Genomic DNA, 27,703 nt, shown 5'->3' with positions numbered 1-27,703 from the left:
TTAGGTTAGGGTAAAAGGTAGGGTAAACGTAGGCTCGTTGTTTTTACCTTTTACCTTACCTTGCCGAGGCCTATGCGGCATACATCGAAACGTATTTTGGTGAGCCAACAGGCAGTTGGAAAATATTTACAAATTACAGGCCAAGCGAGGCATATCGAAATGGAAAGACAGACAATAACGGGTCTCTTTGCCTTTGTCTTACTAGTGCTCGTGTCCCATATTTAAAACGGGATCTAATTTTAGTCTGACTCGACCGAGAGGAAGGATCAGATATTGACTGCTGTGAGCCATTTGAAACGAAGCTAGGTTAAGGAGACTGTAGCATCTCTGAATAAGAACTTCATAGCTCATCGGATTTCTCCAGTATGAATCAATATTCTGATTCTGATTAACTTCAGGTGGGGGTTTTCACAAACGGTCAGAGCACTGTGCTGAGCTTGGGATACCCGCGTTTGATTACCACGGCTAATATCAGTGGTGAGTAATATCTTACCTGCTCCTGGTCACCGCTTCCATTAACCCGCACTGACCAGTGTGGTGAAGTATGGTTAAAACAAACCTCATTACCGACACAGCACAGGTGGACTGACAAACTGCAATTATTAAAAAAAATGAAACTCATCATGCCGATAGTTGAATTAAAACTCTTCATGCGTGTAAATAAAATATCATAAATACAACATGTGTGTGTGTGCATATATATAGTTAAACAAAAGATTTGAGGATTCACCAATACTACACATTTATAATAATCTATGCACTAGCACGTTCCCTTTATAATGCATGCCAATAGTTACTGTGGCCAACGTATTCCAAACCGGTTAAGTCAGCACACTCAAAACATTGCTAAATCGAAGAATATGAGCAGTGAGTATAGAAACACACTCGTAATAAGTTGCATGTGTGCATCGAACGCGCATGTCCTTCTATATGAGCAGAGACGTCTCATAATCGCACGCTATATTGCGCGCAAGCCGAGAGTACAGGGCCGTGTGCGCATGCTAGAAAACAGGAAAGCTACATCCACATGTGCAAAGGAAAAGGTCTGCCAAGGAGCAATTTTACCACTACTATGGGCAAGCCACAGCTGACTGTTATTATTATGCACCTGGCAAATAAAGTTCTGTCTCTTTGTGCAAATAAATAATGATATGGGTTTAACAAAAAAAACTGCAAATGTCAATTGAGTTGTCTGCAAAATGCTACAATGTTCTGTTGCATTTGCTGTTTGATGTTTGCTCGAGTATTTCGCCGAATTAAAATGGTTCAATCTTTCCACGCTGCATAATGGAAATGTTACGCGGCGCTCGATAATTGCCTGTGTAGACACAACGGGATGAACAACACATTTTCCCTTCTCAGCTTAATCTCATCTGCAACCCCTCCCCACCCCACACCCCCACCTCCCTCTCTCCTTATTACTGATTTTAAAAGCTCAGGCGATTTCAGCTGTCAAGTTGACAACATTGGCCTGCAGCTGCGGAAGAAAAAAAATCAAAAACTTGTCACTGAGCACGAACTCGGTTCGGTTGTGTGTACCTTAGCGAGCCGACTCATTTGATCGTCCCCTTGCGAGCTGCCCGCCTTGCCAGGAGTTGTGGACGGATTAGAACCATCTGCCTCCACTCCTGGCCACACACGCAGGTCGTGCATGCCCTGTCGGAACAGCCTGCCGTCGCGACGGCGTTAAGCGAGTCATTTACGGAGCACCCCAGTACAGTACTCACTTTAAACGAGTGGTTGTCAAACTTTCGGTAGGGTGGCGCGCTGCCTCCTCCCCCCACCCCCAATTAAGACCACTAATCGCCACGTTGTGCACGTGCATGGTTTGCCACCAGAACGTGGCACTAACGATCCCTGCGTACGTTCCAACATTTCTCGAGTACGTTATCCATAGCGCAGCCTCTGCCCACCAACCCCCTTCCACAAAAAGACTTTCATGCCTTCTGCCGAAATGCAAAGCATGAGGGAAGGACCGCTCTTGTGGTTAAAATGGCACCTTTTGTGGTCGAAAAATCACCTTTTGCCTGTATTATTCTTATTACGAGTACTCACTTTGGTTTGGAAGAGCCAAGCGGCAACGCTTCATCCAACGTATGCAGTGTGTCAAATGTCTTAATATTCTTTTCATCTTATTTTTGCTCAGTATATATTACTCTGACCTTTACACATACCATGCTATGACAACCTGTCAGAGTAACCTGTACATTTCAATTTGTTATCATAACAGCATACAATGTTTACTCTTTGGTTCTTTCGGTAAAGTGATGTAGGTAGACAAAATAATAGATCACAACGTTTCGATCGCAACGCAAGCGACCGTGAACTCTCACCTGAAAACGGTCGCTTGCGTTGCGATCGAAACGTCATGATCTATTATTTTGTCGACCTATGTGGCTTTACCGAAAGAACCAAAGAGTATGGATTCCTGCAGTCACGAAAGCTTCAACTCAAGATTCAATGTTGTTATGACGCTGTACAATCCAATTTTTATGCGCATAAACCAATGGCAACCCACGGACACGTGTGAATATGTTCAAAGATTTACAAGCAATTTCGTGTAATTTTCATATCTGCAAAGCCCACTGATATTTTATGTACTATTGGCTTAATAACGTCACGAATGCACACAGGGAATATATGTTAGACGTGTTTCAATACAAACACATTCTGTCATCGTTATTATGACAAAACTAGAACATCTGGCAACCCAGCAGCGTTTTTTTTCATTAGGCCACACTCAAGTAAAAAAAACAGAAAAACCAGTCCAAAGTTTGGCTGCTTGAATAAATATCTGAATATTCCATGGGCTTTCACTGATGCTGGTTTTCTAACGACTATTAGTGCCCTCATTAGAGTCCACTCTTGTCAGGTCTACGGAAGACAAGCAGGGTTGAGCCTGGGTATGGATAAATACATTCCTGCGGAGGGAGCTGGTAGGAACGTTGGGTTGCTCGGTCAATGGCCAGGGTCAACGGAGGCGTGGTGTATTCCGCAAATATGGCTGACTGTGAGGGCGGGCACAAGCCGGTGTGAGTAGGTTAAACGTTGAGTTTTATAAGGGCACCACGGGGTGACCAGCCCCTCCCCACCCAGCCCCTCCCCACCCAGCCCCTCCCACCCAGCCCCTCCCCACCCAGCCCCTCCCCACCCAGCCCCTCCCCACCCAGCCCCTCCCCACCTAACCCCAAACCTCCCATTTTTGGATTCACGACGGACGGATGGACACAATAATCCCCTGTGGGCTGGTGGAACCAGGTGGTTCCTACTAGTATTATTCAATAGGTTGACCACCATGCATAAAACAGGTGTTGTAGGCCGCTGTAGAGCTATGTTGGTAGCAAAGGGAAGTGTGGCAAAATCCACTGTTGTGCTGTACTTTCTATGCTCCCACATCTAACATCCTCCCCCCGCCTTCACCAACCTTGCATTGACCAGAGTGGTAAAGCATTGTCAAGATACCCCCTACAACCTGCACAGCACGGAAAAGCCGAGTGGTGGATTGACAATAGGGGCCGCACCTGTAAATGTGAGTAAAGTTAACACTCGTTTTGTGGATTATCTGGCTCGTGAAATTTTGTATTTATTTGTGGCTCCATACTTATCGCGGGTCAGCGACTCAGCAGCCACGTGACGACGATCTCGTCAGCACGTCAGCCGGTACAACATCAAGAAACAATGAAAACGGACGGCACATTCATAAGCAGTACTGTCGCAGTGCCATGTCGCAGTGCCATATCGCGACGAAACCGACTGCACGCATCAATTAAGGGGCGGTACCCGTGCTTGCCGAACAGCGACACCGTGGTTCCTCCAACCGGCACGGCGCGGCCCGGTCCGTACATGTCCCACACGGTGAGTGCAAGCACCGCGTTCCTCGGCAGATCAGCAAACTTCACGGGCAGCTGCAGCCACTGGTTCCAACTTGCACCACAACACACGCGCACAGGACACGCGCGAGGGTCACGGGTTAGGTAGGGCAAGGACAAACAACAAACCTGAAATGCTTTTCCAGAGTAATATATGGCATGTCGACGACATGCCAAACAGTCAATTTACAGAAAAATTGTATAGAATAGAAACTAGATTCGAAGCATTCGTGACTGCAGGAATTACTCTTTGGTTCTTTCGGTAAAGTTACGTAGGTAGACAAAATAATAGATCACGACGTTGAGGCCGCAACGCAAGCGACCGTTGTGAACTCTCACTGAAGACGGTCGCTTGCGTTGCGATCGAAACGTCGTGATCTATTATTTTGTCGACCTACATGACTTTACCGAAAGAACCAAAGAGTATGGATTCCTGCAGTCACGAAAGCTTCAAATCAAGATTCATACAATGTTGTTATAACGCTTTAGATTCTAATTTTATGGGCATAAACCAATGGCAACCCACTGACACGTGTGAATATGTTCAAAGATTTACAAGCAATTTCGGGAAACTCCGATTAGTACACTTGGCTACGTACGGTGCGAAAGAAGTTCAGCGTACATACATACATATGCTTACCCTCTACTGGCATTAAATTCCTCGCATTTTATTAATACATTTATAAAAAGATGATGAACTTATAATAACATTATCCTTACATGACAATGGCTAAAATAAACCATCTCATACAAAACATTCAAGACAACCAGAATAAAAAGGGTGATTGGCAATAGGCAAATGCACCAATGGCCCTGGTTAGAATATGAACAATTGAGTGCGCTTGTTTAATAAATGACATGACTCACGGAGAGTAACCCCATTGCCCTGTCATGTGCCTCCATGTTACGCTGAATGTTCCGCATGCATCAAGCGAGTCTGTATTTTTACAGACGTGTAACAACCACTAATTTCAGGCTGCTTTAATGGGAACGAAGCTCGTGATTGTGTGGCTCACTACATTGCAAGCATATGACAACTCCAGATTAGCACCTCCGATTCGCACAGTTGGCTAAGTACGGTGCGAAAGGAGTTCAACGTACATACATTCAACTGTGTTTTAACTTCACTTTGATGTTCATCAATATCATCCAATCCACTGCGGGATGAAGGCCTCCACAAACTATTACGATCTCTCCTTCGGTGCCTAAATTTACATACCTGCTATACGAGCTGAATTCAGCTTGTGTTTTAATTGTCTTATATCTGTATTGGACAAACTTTTAAACTGAAATGGATGGTGGATTTCACACCACATCCAGTATGGCTGTGGCTGCTAGCCGCTTGCCTACTCTGGTCTAGCAGCGACACAGGAATTATTCAATGAAAATTTTAACCGTGGCTGGCAGGATTCACAACTCAAACGAGTAAAACATGGGTTTTGGGATAGTAATAGTAATACGGCCAGCCAAACGGTAGCACTCTTGCGAGTTGTTGTATTGGTTCACAATTCAAACCAAGCAGGGGTTGATACTGCAGGTTCACTGATTTTGGTCCAATTAAAAAATAAATTGAGAATCGCTTGCAAATTACTTATTTGGGTAAACCCACACAACAACCTCCGTCCCCTACCGTCAAACTTCCGCAGGCTATGTTCATCTGTAAAACATAGCGCCTCGGCGATAACCTTGCACTCTAAAGAATTGCGCGAATACCAAAAGTGCAATTAATTTGCATTGATTCCAGGGCTGCAGGTTCTACACGTACTTCCAGCGCGTGCTGAAGGGCTTGTAGGCGGTGCGTGTAGGTAGAGCCAGCGGCCTTCCGTCTCCCAACACCTGGCTTGTGACGTACAGGTGTGAACATGACTCCTGGTTCAGCCCGGAGAACTTGAGCATGGGGTCATCCAGTAGGTCCTTGTAGCTCTTCTGCTCCCGCTTGCCCTCCAGGCTACCTCTGAGAGGTAACCCCACAAGGAGACAAAATAATTAGCAATGATAAGTTATATTCTTGGTTCTTTCGGTAAAGTCACATAGAAGGGAAATAATACAATAATATAAATATAAAACAATAAAAATTCTCACGACGTTTCGACTGCAACACAAGCAATCATCATCAGGTGTGGATTTCACACCTGATGCTGATTGCTTGTGTTGCAGTCGAAACGTCGTGAGAATTTCTATTGTTTTATATTTATTTTATTATTTCCCTTCTACGTGACTTTACCGAAAGAACCAAGAATATGAATCCCTGCAGTCACGAAAGCTTTAAATCAAATTGGTAAGTTACTAATAATATAACCCTTTTTAGCGGTGGCCAGATGGCTCATTGATCAGAGAGGTGAGCCGGCACCGCTGAGATCATGGGTTCAATTCCGGGCTTCAGCCACCTGTGATAAATCCGGGTTCGCAAGCCACAGTGAGTTGATCGTCTCAGCCAGGTCACTCACCAAGTACTGCACACAAAAAAAACAATTAAATTTGGCTCCCCCCTTAATTGGGACTGAATTCGAGCTCTGAGAGTTAAAATATCGGTGTGGCTGCCATGTGACGGACATTACCCTAATATAGCAGACCAAGTGGGAAAGTCCTAAGCCTCTAATTTTTGGAACAGGTCACTTGAAGGGTTGTCAGAAGTAGCTCTTTGATATCATCTTATATAGGCCATTCTCTAAAGTCAAAAAAGTGCATTGCTCTGTGAGCAATCAAAATACTTTTTTCTCAAAATACTCTGCCACATAGTGCAGTGGCACAAACGACTATGCCGCCATTTCCTATTTCACTCAAATAAAGGATCAGATCAACTGTAATTTTGAATAAAACCTCAAGTCAAAGTGGTTTCCCATTCAAATGAATATTGGGGGAAGCACATCCGTTCACAGCCTTGAGTAAGTGGCGTAAATTAAATTCCACATTCATATGGCAGGGGACCTGTCCATCTGCAGGACATCATGTTCACTTCGCACAATGGGGCGCTCATTTGATCGCCCACAAAGAGATGAAGCGTTGAATCCACAAATCAGTGATTTGAACCCGCATCTCTCCTTCTGACACCTTCATCTGAATACATGCCAATCCACTGCTGGATTGGTGCCTCCGCACACCGCATGGGTCGTGGGTCTTATTTGACCATACTTCACCATGCTGGTCAACGCAGGTTGAACATAGACGTGGGAGCTTATAACTGCAGGACGAGTGTTTTTGCTGCACTATTCTTTGCGGCCCTCCACGTAGCTCCTGCAGCCTATAACACCTGTTGTGCATTGTGGTCACCGATGCAATCACTCTCTCGGCTCAAAAATCCTGCTAAGACTGCTAGATCTGACACATGAAACTGCGTTGGCAGTGGCGCACAGGCACAATGAACAAAACAACACTCTCGTCAATAACACTCTAGCTTTAAAAAATATATATCATAGGCAACGTTTCGGGTAACGGCCCTGGCATTCCGGGATGGATCTGACTTGCAGGAAATCATTATTTCGAATACGCCGTGCAAAGACAGAAGTATGCAAATGGCCACCCTTTATTTGACCACGTTAAATCCCAAAGCGGTCAAGTCGCAGTGCTTCTCAAACTTGTTTTTTAAGTTCCACACGGTACAGCGCATTCGAGCTGCCTCCTATCTGCGCGGATCACCGAAATATAAAATGCCAAACTGCGCATCAAGCGCGACCGTGAGAGTGGGGGGGGTCAAGGAGGTCAGTTAGATGGGTGGTGGTGGGGGGGATCGGCCACTGAACGGCACGGAGAGTTCGTCTACCCTAGCTTGCTAACGTTGAGGCTCTTTGATATCCTATAATTCCTAAAAAATATATACATACCGCGGCACTTGATTAAGACACAACACACGTGTTACAGCCGCTTTGTACGCTGGCCATCGAACACAGACGGTCACCTGCTTAGCGCGCTTTCAGATGCGCTTCTGTGGCCGTCTGGAACGCTCTCCCCTTCAGATATTAGGAAGCCCAGTGGAGCTAGGCACGTGAAGGTAATCTCGATTGAAAACTAATTTTCTCTTGAACAGCTTCTGGGTGTGTTTAGTTTGCTGTCATTCCACACCCCCCGCTCCTCCGTCGAGCGCGGTTGGCTACGTACGGCGCGAAAGAAGTTCAACGTACAGTGAGTGTACAGACGTATCCTAAACATCGACGGAGGCGGATTTGGTCGTCTTACATTTTGAGTTGAACGTTCAACTCCAGGTCGCAACTGTAGATGTAGAAAAACTTGTCCGCGTCGCCCATGACTGTAGCTTCGCGCGACGTAAAAAACGATTTAAATGTTTAATTTGTTTTTAAAAAAACAAAGGGGGGGGGGGGGGGAGGGAATCAACGCCGATGTCTCGGGGTCGCGAGAGGCCGGCCCGCCTCGGCTGCCCGACAGCGGACACAGAAAGCCGAGCGGCAGCTGCATGCAAACATTATCGCGACCTACGAACACTCGCGGATGCTTGCTAATCGTAAATGTCCATTCGAGGTGAGTTTAAACAAGACGTCTCGTCGTCTAGACGAAGTCCGTGAGGGAGAGTGCGGCGGCAGGAGACACTCTTTTAGCGCTCGACTGTTTACCACTCTCGCGAGGGGGGGGGCGGCGGCGACGCACGTGACGCGGAAGCGCGGATGGAGCACGTGCTACCACGAGCGCGCCGCCGATTGGCCGAGGCGCTCCCCCCCCCCCGCCGCCAGGCTGACGTCATCGCGCACGACGCTTCGGGGCAACGTGATGACGTCGTTACGTAACGGGTGGGGGGGAGGGAGGGGGAGGGGCATCTTCTTGGTTCTTTTGGTAAAAGTCACGTAGAAGGAAAATAATGAAAATAAAACATAAAAAAATAATTCTCACGACGTTTCGGCCACAACGCAAACAGCCGTCTTCAGGTGGAGAACAGGTCTGTCGAGAAGGCAGAGTCTGAATGGCACGCTCCAGGCTTGGAGCGACTATTTATGCGGGGATGGAGGGGGGGCGAAGAGCGTCTTGACAAAATAATTTGCATATCAAGAGGAATTTAGCATATTTATGGGAAATGCAGGTGTGTGATTAGTACTACTTGTGAAATGCGTAGGAGGTTTGGGGGAGGGGCATGTTTAGGAAGATTGACGGCAAAGCAGAGGAAGCGAATTCTGTTCATCCGTTCAATCTTTAGGATTTCTTGGGGCAAGTGTGAGTTTATCCATGAACAATCCATACCTTTCGATTTAAAGCTTTCGTGACTGCAGGGATTCATCTTCTTGGTTCTTTCGGTAAAGTCACGTAGAAGGAAATAATAAAATAATAAAAATTTCACATACAAAAAATAATTCTCACGACGTTTCGGCCACAACGCAAACAGCCGTCTGCAGGTGGAGAACAGGTCTGTCGAGAAGGCAGAAGGCAGAGTCTTCTCGACATCACAATTCAGACTCTGCCTTCTCGACAGACCTGTTCTCCACCTGAAGACGGCTGCTTGTGCTGTGGCCGAAACGTCGTGAGAATTATTTGATTATGTTTTATTTGTATTATTTTATTATTTCCTTCTACGTGACTTTACCGAAAGAACCAAGAAGATCACTCCATACCTGTCAACCCACACGGTTTAACCGTTTTTTTTCTCGTACGGTGAAATTGAGTTTTCAGGTCAATACTGCGTATAGCCGTTTCAATACGAGCAATTAGTATTTTTTGTCTTTTTGTTTGTGTTTAGGGGCCGTCCATAAATGACGTCACGCACCTGGGGGGGGGTCAGACATTTGTAACGATGTGTGACGAGGGGGGGGGGGGTTGAGAAATGTGATGTCACATCAAAATGCGCAACTTTAAATAAATATAGACAACACGTTCTATTTAATGAAATAGACTTTTAAATAAATGTTTTCACCTACAACATCAGAGTGCAGCGCCACATTAAATACGCACTACAATGACAATAGTTTAAAGCGATTTGAAGCATGTTTTATTTTCAAAATGGAAATATGGTTTTGGGGGGGAGGGCAGAGCTTTGTGACGTTGTGTTTCTTATAATTATTTCACTTATCATTGTGTATTGAAATTTTTACCCCCCACTGAATTCGCAAGTGTCACAAAATACGCCTAACCGTCAATTACAATTCTCATTAAAATGTGACAATCGTACGGAACAAAGTTGTGCTTCCCGTAACGTATTTCTATGGCACGGACTGCAATTGCTAAATATTTAGCGCGCAAATCAATATTCCTTGCGCATCTCATTTTATTCTAGATTTGAAGTTTTAGTGACTGCGAGGATCTATACTCTTTGGTTCTTTCGGTAAAGTCACGTAGGTAAAAAATAAAAAATAGAAATAAAAAATAAATAAAAGTGAATTAAATCACGACGTTTCGATTGCAACACAAGCACTCATCATCAGGTGTGAAAATCACAGCTAGGAGTTGTTTTACTAAAGTGGGAGAAATGCCGGGGTTAAGGAGTTTATACAAGTGTGGACGTCAGGGACTGGGACGTGAGACCCCAGGGACTGGGACACTTATATAAACTCCTTAGCCCTGGCATTTCTCCCACTTTAGTAAAAAAAATTATAGCTGGGATTTCACACCTGATGATCATTGCTTGTGTTGCAATCGAAACGTCGTGCTTTAATTTACTTTTATTTATTTTTTATTTCTATATTTTTATTTTTTACCTACGTGACTTTACCGAAAGAACCAAAGAGTACATCTCATTTTAATGCGTTGTGCGAACACACCGTACACGACAGACGACTGCTTGTGTTGCGACAGTGGGAGAGTGAGCTGCATACGCGCACGTGTATATAGCGACATTACATTTTGATTTAAAACTTTTCATGACCCCAGGAATTCATATTCTATGGTCGCTTGTGTTGAGATCGAATCGTCGTGATATTTTTAATCACTTTATTTTTTATTTATTTTTATTCTTTCTTCTATCTACGCGACTTTACCGAAAGAACCATAGAATATAGCGACATTGTTTGAAATTGTGCATTCTTCTGTAATTGCTTCAGCAACTTTACCTCGAGTCTTACCACATCTCTGCTTGGCCTTGTGCTGTGAAAGCTTTTTGTCAACGCACTGGAAATCCATAATTTGTCAAGATGAAAATGGCTCGTGTCCGTTCGATTCCACTCTTTGTTGCTTCCCGCTCACATTCGAGCGAATACTTTATGATATGAAGGCATTTGCGACACCTGTAGGCAGGGCCGTCCATATGGGGGGGAGGGAGATGCGGGGCCCGGGGCAAACCCCCAACGTGTGTGGGACCCCCCCCCCCAACTCTCCCCCATCACGACGCCTTCAAACTAAAGCGAAAGTCAGTTTAACACGTAGGCTTTCGCGACCAATATTATTCATAATCAACGTTTTTGGGTTAGATCGCGTTTTTTTATAAATGCTGCTGCTCTATTTAAGACCGGGAGCAAGAGCAGAACCTCACCATTCTGGCGAATTGCCCGATGATGCTGGATGCAATTACCAGCGGAACGTCGTACAACTCAAAAATGGTAAATGTTGTGGTTTCACGGTTCAACACACCGGTGGGCTAAAGCAGTGTACTATTTGTCTTTTGTCAACGTGACACTTTTTTTGTTGATTTGGCCGTGTCGGGTGGTGGAGGGTTACGACACATTTATAAATACATCGATATAACCCAAAAACGTTGATTATAAATAAAGCGAAAGTGTTGCATCTAACACCGTGACGTCGAGGCGTGAGACCCCCCCCCCCCCCCCAAGCGTGGTGCCCGGGGCGGTCGTATACAATGTGCTTCAAAAAATGTTAACACTTCTCTGGGACTATCGTTTTTAATGGGAAGAGAGCGGATAATTCACTGTAACATGATAGCAAATGTATGTTAGTAGCTTCAAAAAGGCAAAGGGTCTCCACTTGTTTCGCCATCATTGTCAACACGTGCCTGGAATCTTCTCCAGGTGGTCTCCAGAGCAGTGGCGGCTCCTGCAAAATCTCTCAGGGGGGGGGGGGGGGGCAAATGTCTGGATGATTGATAAGGATAAGGTCCACCCATGCAATGGATACATTAACAGCTTAAGCATGTAAAGGCAACTTCACTTCTTTAATATTAATGAAAAATAAAGTGACTCTTACAATACATCTTGTTTGTTTCTATACTCACTATTAATACAATCCACTCAAGTTTCTTTTATTAAAGATTCCACTAGGTGGCGACAAATTATATTGTTGGATGAAACGTGCTTACGTATGATGACGTAAGCACGTTAGGGCGAGCCCTCCCGGAAGCCATAGAGAATGCATTGCAGCGCCCCCCGGTCGAAAAAAAAACATATTTGAATGTAAGTCTATGGGGCCACTCGGTGCGATTCTCAGCCGGAGTGAAATCGCCCAAAAAGAGGCGGTACTCCACAGAACGTGACATGACGCTGCTTGGACTATATCCAGAGGCACAGTGACGGCTAGCGTGACTCTGTGGTTGAATGACATTGGTGGTGCGTCGCCCAATCGCCCTAATGAAGAAACCGCCCCTTCTCCAGAGCCCGGAGGCACATTTCTTGTGGTATTGTTGCCAATTCTCTGAAGTGTTAACATTTTTTTGAAGCACCCTGTATTACGGGGGGGGGGGTGGGATATCGTTCCCGGCTCGTTCGACGAGATGTGCGGCTATTCTCGCCACGGTGCTGGGAGCTCTCTCTTGGAAGAGAAAATATTACGCCGAACAATATGCGAAAGTACAATAATTATGATTTAAAAAACAACAACAACGATGTTTATTTAATGAACTCGTTTGGTTGAAGACCGAAATAATGCCCTTGCATCGCCTCTGACGATGAAGCGATCGCTCTCCGGAGCAAAGGATGATGAAGTACGCCTTCTCGTAAGACCTTTGTTGTATTGCAGGGGCAGAGATATTTCACTTTAGTCTGCACTGAAGTCGGGCTCGTGCCTGTTTAGGATAAATGCCGCTGATAATTGTGGTAGAGTTGTTTGTTGCTGGGCATTTTACGAAGGTTAGTCAAATGTTCAGTTAGCTAATGACTGTTGCATCTATATGGTGTGTTACAGTTTTACAAAGTGATGGATAATTCACCACTCTACTGTGATAAAGATCCTGCCCATTACATGCGGACCATTTCAAGTGACCCTGGGTTTCGACCGTGTTCATGAACCAGGGTTCAGGGTCTGAATAGGTGCGCTCAGACAAGGTCTCCAATGAGTGTTTGGCCTGCGCCACACAAAGTGCTTGCCACAAATTAACCACAACACAGTTTTCAGTTTCAGTTTCATTTATTAGGTATAGTCCTGTGAGCCATTCGGCTCTTGAATCGGGTGCAACCGCAACAAACAAAAACATGAACAAGAAAACATCTTAAAGTGACTATGCGCAAACAGAAAAATCCAGGAAAAAACTGCTAAGTCTTCCAGAAAAAAAAGCACCGTACACCAACGCTGTGCAAAAATCTCAGTGGGATGCAACACTTGGAATGAACCACAATTCCTCGCTGATATCGTCAAGCATCATAAAAAATCACGTGAACTCCGGTCATCCTTGTAGCAGCAGCGGCTTTTGACTGGCCACCGAACAAAGACGGTCCCCGCATCGCGTGCTTTCAGATGCGCTTCAGCGACCGTCTGGAACGCTATTCCCTTCCGATATTCGGAAGCCACTGGAGCTACGCATTTTTAAATCTCGATTGAAAACTCTTTAATTCAGAAACTGCTTTGTGTGTTTAGTTTGTTGTCCTTCCACCGCACCTCCAATGAACACGGTTGGCTACATACGGTGCGAACACAATTCAACATACATACGTACATATTTGCCGTGATGCCAAAACATGCTCTCCCCTCCACCCCATTCCGGACTCAGCCCATGCATAGTACGACCCGAAAACACATTGGAGAGCGATAAATCGGCGAAAGCTTATCCAGCAGAGTGCGTAAGGGTCCGTTTTATCTCGACAAAACCCCTTCACTTTTCGTTTGCTTCAAACGACAAAGGCAAAACAAAGACAAAGATTCCCCGCATAGCCTTAACAGCCTGGTGGGAAAAGTGCTGTCATCGAGCAGAAACCTATGACGGCCTGCACGGCACACGAGAGTGTGGACGGCCATACACCACGCCAACCCGGCCGCCTTTGTCTCCCCACTGCTTATGTTTATACACACACACACAAACCGTACCAGGCACTCATTTGAGGCCGTTCGCGAGCAACACTTTGCTCAAGCAGCTGGAGGGCTTCTCCGTTTTCATGCGGAGTTTCGCATTCTCATCGTCCGCCCGGAGAGACTTGACTTTCCCTCCCCCCGCCCGCCCCAACCCATTCCACCGACTTGGCCGCCGTGTTTCATGTTCTGCTCGCGGGCAATTGAGTCTGCCAAAAGAGGCGATTTCTCTTCGGCCCTGAGTGCGTCACTGCCAGGGCACTGCGCGCACGGCTCAAGACGGTTTTATATTATGAGCCTTCACTCAGTGACGGACCTCTGACATTTAAGTGTTTCCTGAGAAGGCTCTGGGTATTTTCTTAGGCGGTATCAGGCCCCCTGTCGAGATGCCAGCATATCGATATGGAAACACTTACACTCGCGTGGGGAAGATTAGATACGCAGCCTTCTGCAACACGTGTTGTGCCTTTCATTATTTTGCTTCTCAGTTTCCATCAGTGCTTTTTATTTATTTTTGTCAACTGAGAGTGAATTGTGTATCCATACAAAACGAAAGAGACAAAGATCCCCCGTGTAGGCTAAACAGAGTTTGGGGCAATTTATGTTTGCGAGCACCAATTGAAGGCCGGCATGGCACGTATATGTATGTACGTATGTTGAACTTCTTTCGCACCCTACGTATCCAATCGTGCTAATCGAATGTACGGGGGAAGGACGATAAACTAAACACAAAAAGCACTTCTAAAGAAATGAGCTTTCAATGTAGTGTAGTGTTGTAGTAGTGTATAGTGTAGTGTATAGTATGTAATATGTATGTTGAACTTCTTTTGCATCGTACATAGCCAACCTTGCTAATCGGAGGTGCGGGGGAAGGACAAGAAACGACTGTAAACACTAAAAAGGGAGTGGATGGCCATGCACCACGTCTGGCCACCTTTGTTTCCCTCGTGTATTGATCATGGTTGATCATTTACGACGATGATATGTACACTGGTGGAGAGCGGTGGCACAGCGGTTAGCGTGTTTCGCTACGCCAACGGCACATCGACTGTGTTGGTCAAGGTAAGATGGAGGAGTCACAAAGGTGGTCCCAACGTGGCCGTGTAGGACGTGAGGCCTGCATGCCGGCAATTCTCAGAACTCCCAGCGCAGATTCCCGGTACTTCTCAGGTCACTTTATCTTCCGTATGCTGCGAAGTTTCAGCAGAGAGGGGACGGAATTGAGGATGGGGTGATGCTGCGGATGCTGCTGCTGCTGCTGGACTTTGAATACGTTTCAACACGGCAGCTGCTACATTCCCATTTCGACCACTGAGCAATAATAATAACGCAATACTCTTGGTTCTTTCGGTAAAGTCACGTAGAAGGGAAAAAAAAATAAAACAATAAAATTCTCACGGCGTTTCGATTGCAATACAAGAAATCATCATCAGGTGTGAAAACCACAGCTGATGATGATTGCTTGTGTTGCAATCGAGAATTTTATTGTTATATTTTTATTATTGTATTATTTCCCTTCTATGTGACTTTACCAAAAGAACCAAGAATATGAATCCCTGCAGTCACGAAAGCTTTAAATCGAAATGCAATACTCTTTTTTTTAACGACCTTTCTCGATAGATACAATAACTCTGCGTGGTTAATTCTTAATGCAATTGCAGCGAGTGTGTTTTTTTGAGAAAATAGACTGACACACGAGGGCTTTGTTTATTGCACGTTCTCTCGAAGTCATGGATCCATAAAAACAAACTGCCGAATTATGCAATGTTTGACAAACTCATTTTTTTGGGGGAGGGGGTGTCATCGCTTCTGAGGTTAGGTACCTCACAAAAAATGTTAATTGAATTAGGCGGGGGGGGGAGGGGGAACAATTTGGAGAAGTGAATCCGAGCCACTGGAATTTCCATACCGCATCGTGAAATCAAGTTGAAGTGGCGATGAAGTGATTAGCGCCATTCACTATGAACCTGGCAACGTGAGTTTGGATCCCATGCGTGACTAATCGTCGCATTGACTCTCTTTTGCTCCACCTTTTTGCTCCGCGTGCCGAGAGCTTCTTTCAGCACGTGCTGGGAGAGAAACGTCGGACATCATGACCAAAGCAGTGGCGTGGCCTAGCAGTGGCGTGTTCACCACTTGTTACAGACGCCCACGGTTCGAATACAGCGGACACCAACTGTGCATCGTTTGTTGTCCTTCCCCGGCACCTCCGATTAGCAAGGTTGGCTACGTACGGTGCGAAAGAAGTTCAACATCGGGATCAAAATCTTTTTTCAGGCTGGAGGAATCTTTTTCACAGACGTCAGAAAGTTACAACAACAATATACAGTAAAACCTTGGATTGCGAGCATAATTCGTTCCGGAAACGTGTTTGTAGTCCAAAGCACTCGTATATCAAAGCACTCATATATCAGTTGTGATCACGTGATGCTCGGCAGACAAAGCGTATACACGTACTACTCGTATTGCAAGACCTCGCTCGTTTATCAAATTAATATTTATTTAAAAATGTTGCTCGTCTTGCAAAACGCTCCCAGACCAAGTTACTCGTAATCCAAGGTTTTACTGTATATGTGTGCGTACGTACCCCGCTAATTACAGCCGGTGTAGTGACCGTAATAAAATACGCGCCACCTACTTCACAGTGAACGCGAAAGATCTCCCTGGCGTCATTCGCAGGAGCAGTGCCATTGTGTGCCGGTGTCAACGCACCAAATTTGCCAAATTATAAAATTACACCGCAAATTACTCAATTGGGATCGAAGACAAATTATCCCCCGTATAACCTTAACAGGCTGTTGGGGCAAGTGCTGTTAGCGAGCACCTATGAAGGCCGGCACGGCACAGGAGGAGATGGGTGGCCAGCACCACGCCCGACCGACTTTGTCTCCCCAGTGGCGATGTTTACACACCGCACCAGGTACTCATTTGAGGCTGAGTCGACCTCGGGGAGGCCCAATACCGGTTTACCTAATCGTCACTGTTGTTGGCCATGAGCGGGAATCAAGCTCGTGTCGCCGGGTCTGTAATGCAGCGCGCTAACCCCTACACTACCGCTCCCTCTTTGTCAATCGGGATCACACACAGCAGCAGCAGCAGCGGTGCCAATCACCACCAGACTAGCGTCCCAGAGTCACTCTTGTAAAATGAGACTCATATCCCAGTCTCTTGAGTTCTTACCCCCCACCCAACCCCACTCCCCAGTTGAACTAAATCAACTCGATGCCAAACGGCAAAAGCGGTAGGGCGCAACGTACGGGCACAACCCCAAAATAAGTAATATTTAAAACAAGTTTTTTTAAACACGCTTTTGTGAAACGTACTAGTAATGGAAGAACTACACGACTCCAGGAAGTGGCTCCGAAGCTTGCCACAACGAAAGGGACCGTGGACAATTACAGCCAACGTCAGTTGACCGTGGACAATTAGACCCAAGCCGAAACATAACATAAAAAAGAATGTTTAAAAATATAAAATTTTTATGATAGAATATAGTATTGTCATCAGTATGACATAAGTATACTAAGTTTGCAGTCGATACCACATTGGGAAATGGGTTAAAATTTAGTTACAATATTTGAGGATACAACAACGATAACAACAACAGAGTGAGTTAAATGAAAGCGTGTAATAAAAACACAACGGTGAGCCAAGCAGCACAACCGCAGAAACGTCCGCGGCGGTTAGCGGCGAGTGATATCGCAACCGGTTCAGGGGCCCTTACCCCCTTCACAAACCCACACTGCCCAGCGTGGTGAAGTACGGTTAGAAAAAAACTAAACAAAACCCTTGACAACCACAATATTATGAAGGCCGTTATCTTCATCTGGCAGTAGGCTGACAAAGGGGTGTTATTTATTTTAAAGTTTACTTTATAATTACTTTTTGTTTTTTTTCTTAATAATGTCAACTCAGCATCATTGACATTTTGCTCCCGGCCAATACACAGTCTTGTATCAGTGCAATGAACTGTGTGGTTTTACCTGGGGGAGGCAGCAAGGTAGTGGTGGTGCAAGGCCCAAGAAAATCAAGCAAAAGCGTAGGGCCCAAAGTAGCTAAAGGGGCCCTAGGTTCATGAAAAAAAAACGTGGTGAATCAAATATCAACTTAGATTCAAATCACTAACAAACAAGCTCAAATTAAAATTCCAATTGGGCTATCATCATTATTTTTAGGAAACTCTGTTTTCTCATCTAACTTTGTCGGCGGTCTCGCGACATCTCTGCTTCTTTGTTGATATTATCTCCTTGCTTATCTCACTCGGAGCTTATACGTTGAAAGAAGGCTGCATCCCCAAGTATATATTCTCCTTTGGGCCCCCAATGGATGATCACCACCCCCTTGGGGTGCTACGGTGGCGAGATGTTAACTACCTCGCCTGTTATACAGGAGGTAGTAGGATCGACCCTGACCCTGACGCCTGCTCTATATTTAGAGTTTGCATGTTCTCTTCGTGGTCGCGTGGATTTTTCTCCGGATCCTCCAGTTTCCCCCTCCACATTTAGAAACACGCGTTTACAGTATTTGGCTGCGATACATTTCCACACGATAACCCACTTCGTTGAGCTATCATTTGTGGCCAGGTCGCTTTTGCAAAATAGCTTTATAGCTCAGTGGGCGCTCATCATCACGACCCGCGTGCAGATAGTCCGTCGGTGTCCACTGCACATTTCGTCAATTGTTCTCACTTTCCTCTGTCTTGTGCCAATATGCTCACTTAGTGTGCATGCACATATCTTTCTGGCACCAAACTCTTACGTCGTCGTCATCAAGCTATTCTCTGTTAGGTATTCCTCTCTTTCCGGTTTCTTCCATACTTCCCAAAACAAACACACAATGTTTCATTTCCTGTTGTTGTCCAACCAACATATGTGTGTCCAAAATAGTGCCGGTTGGCCTTTACCTGTTCAAAACTTTTTTGAAAAGTTTCGTTCACCGCGACTACGGCAAGGTCAGAAAACCCACGTGCCTTTGAGCGAGCCACGGCTATCTCAGACAGGCCCTCCCTCGTTGGCGTCAGCCGTCGCGCGCGTTGGCCTATCGTAGTGGCTCGTGAAATGAGGCAAGACAGCCGGGTTTCCAGGGTTAACTGCCGCCCTCGCTACTCACGATAACAACCAGGGCAGGGCGGCGGGGTGGGGGTGAACAAAAATCGGAGCGTGACGTTAACCATCGCGCTCCGCACACTCGCTCCTCGCTGCCCCGTCGCAGATAATCGCAAGACGGCGACTTGGAAAATAAAATAAATCCAGCTTCTTTTTTTTTCTTTCCGAAAACAAGTTGGATAAATTTCGTGCATTTTAAAAGTAACCAATTATTTTTTTTGTTTCAGTCGGAAATACTTTTTGATCATTGAAAGGTTTGGTCTGTGACCGAATAGCTACTATTAAGTACTTATTCATGTTCTTACTCTTAGGTTTTTTCCGGTAAAGTCACGTAGGTGAAAATAAATAATTAAAATAATAGAAATAATAGAATTAAAATAATAAACCACCTATTCATGTGCCTATTAAAAAATACTGGTAATTCGAAATCTTACAAAAATGTATTCTCATCATGCTCCATGGTGCTAAGTGCAGTATCCAACGTTTATCCGATGCCTTTCTGATGTCTCTGTTTATATTATTTTAATGCCGCTGTGTTATTGACATGTGTTGAGTTTTTGTTTTGTTACATTTTACGTTATTTTTGTTTTGTAATGAGAGCAAATGAAAATATTAATTATCAGCATACATGTTCTTCGCTAGAACCTTTCTTACCTGTGATTACTCAATTGTTATGAGAGGAAATCAGAGTACCCGGAGGAACCCCATGCAGAACAGGGGGAAAATATTTAAATTCAACGTGGAAAAACGCCTTAGTTCGGAATCTAACCCAGGTCTTCTTGCTGGGTTACCACCGTGCCACCCAATGCAACACATGCATGTATTGCTGCTATTAGAACTGTGTTCACACGAGGTATAATGTTATTCAACATCTACCATGTATATGTATATGTCCCCAGAAACCCGATCAGAATTAAAATACGGACAAATGCACGCGTGCATCTTTTGCATTTCTCTTCGGAGCTCATAAAATGCCACCACGTCGCTAAGAACATGCAATCGCTGATATTCCTAATTGGCACTCCGCTGTGTGCGCACTCACGAATTAACGAGAGCGTTGCCAGCGTACGTTTCTCCAGCTGTGCTCCATAGCTCTTTATTGTTGTACCGTACCGCCGTACGACATGACTTTATTATTATTACTAGTACACTTAAATCTTGACTAAAAGACACAAAGAGTATGTACTGCTGCACTTGATTTAAAGCTTTCGTGACTGCAGGGATTCACCTGTTCTTCACCTGACTGAAGACGGTTGCTTGCGTTGTGGCCGAAACGTCGTGAGAATTATTTAATTTTATTATGTTTTATTTTTATTATTTTATTATTTCCCTTCTACGTGACTTTACCGAAAGAACCAAGAAGATACTACTACACTTGTTTACCCAGGAAAGCCTCACCGAGTCTCATGACCCTTTTTTTTTGCAGGAGGGTCCCGCCAAGTTGTCGGCAGTAAATGCTGTCAACGATTGCAACGTGCGTGCGGCATTTCACCGGGACCTTCGATAACGTCTCTCGTCATCACTTGAAGTCACGCAAAGTCCCTTTTTGGACCCCATGCGCTTTAGCCTTCGGACAATGCGAGTTCGACCCCCCCCCCCCCCCGATGACGCTTGGAGTTCAAAAGAACTCGCAACCGTACGCTTCGTTGTGAAAGACTCAACGCAGAAGATTCCTGGGGTTTGATCTTCCACGAAGTTCATGGTTCACCATAAGCCGCATCCACTGCACAAACCATGGCGAGTAGATGCGGATACCTGATGCACAAATGGACAATTTAAAAACTGTCCAGTGTGTGACTGCGGTCATCCAGAACAGAGACCGTACAACGTAGAACGACGCAATGCCCGATCCACAAATACGAAAGAGAGACATCGCTAGCGATACACTCCGGTGCTCCGGATAAGGTTATCTCGGCTTGACCACCTGCATATTTATTTGTAGTTGCTGTTCTGCATCCACATCAGCAGCCGTACGAAAAAAAAACGAAGAAGAAGAATCCTGTGGTGTAATTTTTCAAATTTGGCAAATTTGGACCATTACTCTTGGCACACAATGGCCGCCTCTTGCGAATGACGTCACGGGGTATTTAACGTCCGCTGTGAAGCAGATGGCGCGAAGTATTTGAGACCGAAACAGGAGGATTTCTCCACAACTCTGGCTGTCGCCTCATGAGGGTGGTTGTAATTAGTGGCAAAAAGGCATAGTCGATTGGTAAATGTTGCGAGTTTACTCCCCAATACACCGGTGTGATGTTCGTTCCGCGTGGTGGCGGCCGTGGTGGGCGAGTGTCTTTTGACGCGCGGTGACACCTCGAGGCCTCTAGCGGTGGCCGTCGCCGTGGGAGAGCGTGCGAGGAGAAGACAAAAACGTCGCCCGCCGCCGCCACGGAGAGAGACTTTGACTTTGAAACAACTTTCATTGCCGCCAGCAGCAACAGCACTGGAGGCGATTCCGATATGAAATACACAGTCACCAGTAAACAAATAAATAATCGCTATAAATCCACGCGCTGTGGCGCTAAATGCAGCGCGTACAACACGAAAGAAAAGTGGTGGTGGTGGTCATCGCGCACGCCACGGTGACGAGCGAGCGCTTCAGAAGGTGAACACGAGGTTGCCGTCCACGCTGGTACAGAGAGGGGCTTGTCCGGCTCCCCAGCGTTCGAAGAAGACGTGCACATCACCGGCATGTGTGTGGTACATGGCGTGCTCCAGCCGGAGCCGCGTGGGTTGGCAGGCCCTTTGGTCGCTCAGAATTGGCGCCGGCTTTGGAGCGAAGAGACGCGGCTGAAGTATTCAGAATTTGTCAGTCGGGCGCCGTGATTTCCCAATGTGGAACGCCCAGGCCCTCTTAGAAAAAGGGGGTCATTAGTTGCTTCGGCGACTGTGGGAGAACCATCTTTGCTGCACAAGAACAAGAAAACACAACCACGGCAGCGGGCCGCAGATGGAGAGCCAAAAAAAAAACCAGAACCATTTGTTTTGAATGCGATATTTGGCCGAGCTGATAAAAAGTCATGACGTACACGCACTGATTGAAACATTAACTTGTAAGTGGCTTTCAAATGTAAGTATTCGTTCCTTGTTGCTGCGGACGTGAAATAATGATTGTGATTGATTTCGGTTCGATTGTTTGTACATTTCACTAGCTTATATCAGCGTATGATCACTTTGTAAAATCACTTTACTGCGAAAGTTATAATTCGTTGTTTTGCGTAAAATCTTTGCCTTCACGTTGCAGGAAATATTACTCTACTGCCACCGGAGTGAATTGTTGACGAGGCTTGCTAACTCATACTCTTTGGTTTTTTCGGTAAAGTCACGTAGGTAAAAAATTAAAATAAATTAAATTACGACGTTTCGGAGGCAACACAAGCCACCTGAAAACGGAAGCTTGTGTTGCCTCAGAAACGTCGTGATTTAATTTATTTTAACTTTTTTTACCTACATTATAATGATTAAAGCTATTACCCAGTAAATTATAAAACTAAACTATTTTTTATTTTACCAGGTAAGGCCCATTTACCAGGTAAGGCCCATTTATACGTAGGTAAAACATTTAATAAATGAAATAAAATGGAATGAAAACAACTAAAATAAAATTGCTTTAATTTCATTTTATTTAATTTATTAAATGTTTTACCTACGTGAATTTACCGAAAAAACCAAAGAGAATGAATCCTTGCAGTCACGAAAACTTCAAATCTAGAATTGAGGCTTTGCTAAATTTGTCAGGGGAGTAATTAATGAGTCACCCACGACTCTTTTTGTTTTTTCTACATCAGGGTTGCTGCCACATTGGGATGTTTGGTCGATTTGGACGACGAGAAGAGTTTGGTGAGCCCGGAAAGCAGAGAGAGAGAGACTTGACTTTTAAACAACTTTTATTGCCGCCAGCAGCAAAAGCACTGGAGGCGTTTCGATATGAAACACACAAAATCACCAGCAAACAAGTGAAAATAAACGCTACAAATTCACGCGCTGTGGCGCTAAAAGCACCGCGCACAATACGAAAGAAAAGTCACGTGGTGGTCATCGCGCACGCCACGGTGACGAGCGAGCGCTTCAGAAGGTGAACATGAGGATTCCGTCCACGCTGGTACAGAGGAGCCCGGAGAAAACCCACCACGCAAAAACAATCGTCTGTTGGGGGGGGGGGGGGGGGGCAAGGACACTCGGCACTGCCATCTCCTGGGCGATACCTTGAAGACAGAGCCTATAACACCTGACAAACCCTGGTGGTGGTCGCCTATGAATGGGCGACGTTTGCCGCGGGGGCGGGGGCGCACGGGGGGGGGGCAAAGCCCCTCCCAAACTGGACACCTTTAATAATTTATTTTCAGTAGTTTACAATTAAGATATTTAAAACGTAATTCTATGCACCCGCGATTCCTAATGCGAGGGACAAAGCGAACCCCTGGCTGCCCCTTCCCCCCAAATCTAGAAGTCAAACTCCGCTTATGCGTCCGTGCAAGTACTAAGCAGGCCCAACCATACTTTGGCTTCCAGAATACAATGGGATCAGGGTGAATTAGGGGTGATTTTTTTGTAGGATTCGTCACGATTCAAAACTCTCCCCCCCCCCCCAGTATTTCGATAGAAATTCTTGCCAGAAAGAACGGCCGATGGAATGTTCCATTTATATGTTTGAGCGTTGAAGTGCTCCTTGTCAATTCCATGCGTGATATAAACATGTTGCCGACACTTTAGCTTTTTTTCAAATTGAGATTTAAAAAATCCTGCGATGCACGTGGCTTAAAGCGGCGAAACATTCCCCCTAACGTTTCTGGATGACCTTCGGCCTCCTGCATTTCCCCCAGAGTTCACACTCAAGCGAAACACATCAGCAGCGTTGATTTTGCACGGACGCATTTTAATATTTATATCTAGACGACTGGCAGTGCAAATTAATGTGGATATGACTTGTCCTTCCTCGGGTGACCCGTCGACCCTCTTCTCGAACGATCTGCTTCGGTTTCATATTCCGGACATAAATCGGGACAACGAGCATACCATACCGTACACACGAAATGCTACCAGTGTATTTTGTTCAACAGATGGCAGCAGTGACTAAAATGAAACAGTCCTTCCTTACGCAAAATGTAAAAAGGTGGCATCTGTTGCCCGCGATCTGAGCAATTATGGAGCCATGATCATGAAGCCTTGGTCAATCCACTGCTGGACGAAGGCATCTCCAAGCCGCCAACCATCTTCCGCGATTACCGCGATGTAACGGTCCACCCAGCACCTTGCACACGTGGCGATTTTTTTAAAAAAATCGCTCCTTCTCCTCCGGTGGCTACCCTCTCCGACGGCTTTACATTTCTTGGCTGTCGCTCCATCGCTCTCTTTGACCATCGGGACGTCGTCTCGTGTGGCGACGTGATTCTGCCCAAACCCCGCATACATTTCTTAACGGTATATATATATACACAGGGACTCATCTACTTACGAAGCTTCTATTTACGAACTTTCAGAGATACGAACAAACCTGTCCGTACGTCATGTAGATGCCACACGAAGAACCAGTGGCATCTACATTTGCAAATCACGAAGAACCAATGGCACATTCATCTACAGGAGATTATAAAACACTTTAAAGCAATTCCCCGTGTTTTAGTGTACATGCACGTGCAACATGTTTGGAATCGACGGGAGTAAAGTTGGACTTACAAACAAATCGACTTATGAACAGACCTCTCGAACCTAACTCGTTCGTAAGTAAAGGAGTCTCTGTATACATATGTACATAAAATATTGTAAACATTCACCTTTAAAATAAATTTCAACGCCATGACTGACCATCACAACTTGTCATCATTGCTCAAACGATGCGATCACGACGAAGAGGAATCAAAGTGGTGTTCTGCTCCATTCATGGATGGTGTCCTGCTCGAATGAACGTGGAGTGGTGCGCATGTCCTCATGTGTTGACTGTTTGAGCCAGGCTGGGCCAGGATTGGCGAAGATGTCCTTCCAGGAATACATCTTGATTTGAAGCTTTCGTGACTGCAGGAATCCATACTCTTTGGTTCTTTCGGTAAAGTCACGTAGGTATAAAATAAAATAAATCACGACGTTTAGGACGCAACACAAGCGTCCATCATCAGGTGGTAAGTGGCCGGGGCTAGTGATGTTAATGTGAGAAATTAGCATGTAACTAATTTCTCACGTTAACATCACTAGCCCCGGCCACTTCTTTATAACCCTTGCGCTACACCCATTTCAAACCTTTTAAAACAGTCTGCGTCAGCAGCAGACCATGCTTTCCCACCTGATGATCGACGCTTGTGTTGCGCCCGAAACGTCGTGATTTATTTTATTTTATTTTTACCTACGTGACTTTACCGAAAGAACCAAAGAGTTTGTCCTACAGGAAATCTGTGAAAAAGAACTTCAGAGCTCATTGAATTCCTCCAGTATAAATATATATTCTGATCCCGTATAGCCCCAGCACTTTTCACCCAGACAACTGGAGGGCGCAGTTAGATAATTGGATATTTCGTGACTAATCGCAAGAACAACAAACATTTACGTATATTTAGGAACGCACGATTTAAAATGAATATTTAACAAATACAGAATCAAGAATGAGAATTGAAATTAAAAAAACTACATTTTCGCTGAAAATCTGTTTACAGCTGTGAGTCAGTGTCCTATGCAGGGCCTCGTCTGTCCTTCTTGATGCAGATTTTCAGAGCCACTTAATGAATTATAAATGCAAAGCCAGACAGAAATGACAACGTGAATTTAGCCTTGGTACTTTGAGACGAGCGCAACTGATGGAACAAATAAAAAATGTGATTATAATAATAATATTACTATGCACACCGCCTGACTGTGCAATAGGCTGGCTTTAAACCATAATTTATTTTGAGAAAGTACCAAAGCATCCCATTTTTATTCACGTTATCTAACAACAAAAACATAATTATGGATTGTAATATTGCTAGCGCGAGCCGAAGTACCCCCCCCCCCCTTCCCATTTTAAGTTTATTCAATGTGTTACTCGGTTGAGCCGATCAGCACGTGTTGGCTACGTACGGTGCAAAAGAAGTTCAACACACAGTACGTAATACAACGTACCGACATGCATCTCGTTCAGCCAGTTGCCCGCCTATTCTACGTGGGAGATCCGTGATGGTGTATGAGCACAGCAGCATACGACAACAACAACACAAAAACAGCAAATCAACATTTCAGAAAACTGACTACATCATGGTCCTTAATAAATGGACAATGAGCAACCCCCCACCCCAAAAAAAAAATATATAAAAAACAGTCTGCAATAATGTGGCTGTTCAAGCAGCCGATGGATTGTCTGTGGCGCGCTCGGGCAAGTATTGCCAGCAGAGCTGTGATCATGCGGGAGTTTGTAACCCTGACAGAATCGAGCGGCCCTCTGCTGTGCCTTTGTTGTTAGGGGGGGGGGGGGGAGAATGTTTCACACGAGGGTTTAGGCCACATGCCTCGCCATGGGCAAGCACCCTGGACCCAGGGAAACGGGATAAACATTGTGCCAATAAAACGAAAATCGCTCTTGCGCGCAACGAAATAAAAAAGAGGGATTAAGGCCTCATTAAAGCGCCGATAGAAAAGTGCGAAGCAAACGGATAGACGTTGCCACGCACCCCACTGCGACGTGTCGATTGTTGCCGATGTTTTTCTTCGCAGGTCGATGCTGTTTCGCCGACGCATTTCGTAATCATCTACGGCGCGTTCGTGTCAATGCACCGCAGCGAGACGGAGGCCTCCAAAGGACGCGTTGGCTTGTGGCGGGTTGTTTGACCATACTTCACCGCGCTGGTCGCTGCAGGTTCGTGAGCAAGAGGCAACCAAGACCCGCTTTGGATTCATGTCACTCGCCGCTGATGTTGTCGTTCCCGAGGAAGCCTAACTCAGGTCGGCGGGTTAGTAGGGCAGTGCACTGCCATATTTTAGTATTGTTCGCTGTCGTAACCTGCTGACCCGCCCATACTGGACACTTGTGACTAAATAACTTCATAGCTCATCTGATTCCTCCCGTCTAAATAAAGATTCTCATTCACCGACCACTGTGCTATCATTCCACCCACAGAAATGGCAAAAACTCTCATGAAAGAAATCGGCCAGACATCCCAATGCTGAACCCTCCTGAAAATGAATTTCGAGCTTAAGCAGTGAGGCTTTCCCCGGTAAACAAATGGAATTCGTATTATTATATATACAGAATAGTATCAGTGTGATCGACTCCGTACAGCATTTTTACATCCGTTAACGCTTGATCATTCTGTACACGCGGTAGAAATGGATGTCCTACGATGACATTTTGAGCTCAGGGCAATACGCTACATTGATCGTTACCCAGGTCGTCTGATTCGAAGTGAGATGCAGGTACATCATCATTATCATCCTCAGCCATGATCGATCCACTGCTGGTGAAGGCCCTCCCCGAAGCCACTGCCACCTTTCGCAGTGCCGCGACGCTACGGTGCGTCTCGCACCCACAGCAGAGGAGGTTTGTTTTTAAATCCTTTATATTAAGTTCACTTGCTTGCTTGCTTGCGCGCTTACGACCGTGCAAATCTTTCGGTCGTGTTTTAACCCACTTCCCGCGATCCAATCGAGCTGACATTTTGCACACAGACT

At 45.4% G+C, this 27,703-nt stretch overlaps 1 protein-coding gene across 1 annotated transcript in view; it reads right to left on the bottom strand.

The window, feature by feature from the left end:
- Window positions 1-8,458, bottom strand: part of PIK3C3 (phosphatidylinositol 3-kinase catalytic subunit type 3) — a 64,037-nt gene extending 55,579 nt beyond the window's left edge. The window contains exons 1-4 of the mRNA XM_061572434.1: window positions 8,043-8,458; window positions 5,635-5,823; window positions 3,781-3,924; window positions 1,540-1,669 (exon numbers count right to left, since the gene is read on the bottom strand). Coding sequence (XP_061428418.1) covers window positions 1,540-1,669; window positions 3,781-3,924; window positions 5,635-5,823; window positions 8,043-8,110 — 531 coding nt within the window. The 5' untranslated portion in view covers window positions 8,111-8,458. The remainder of the gene's footprint in view (window positions 1-1,539; window positions 1,670-3,780; window positions 3,925-5,634; window positions 5,824-8,042) is intronic.
- Between the last annotated feature and the right edge of the window lie 19,245 nt (window positions 8,459-27,703).

Source organism: Lethenteron reissneri, chromosome 50, assembly GCF_015708825.2.
Source record: "Lethenteron reissneri isolate LAM-NWPU_2019-01 chromosome 50, ASM1570882v1, whole genome shotgun sequence".
Taxonomy (NCBI): Eukaryota; Metazoa; Chordata; class Hyperoartia; order Petromyzontiformes; family Petromyzontidae; genus Lethenteron; species Lethenteron reissneri.
The sequence above is the reverse complement of the archived record's forward strand: the minus strand, read 5'-3'. Positions and strand labels throughout refer to the sequence as shown.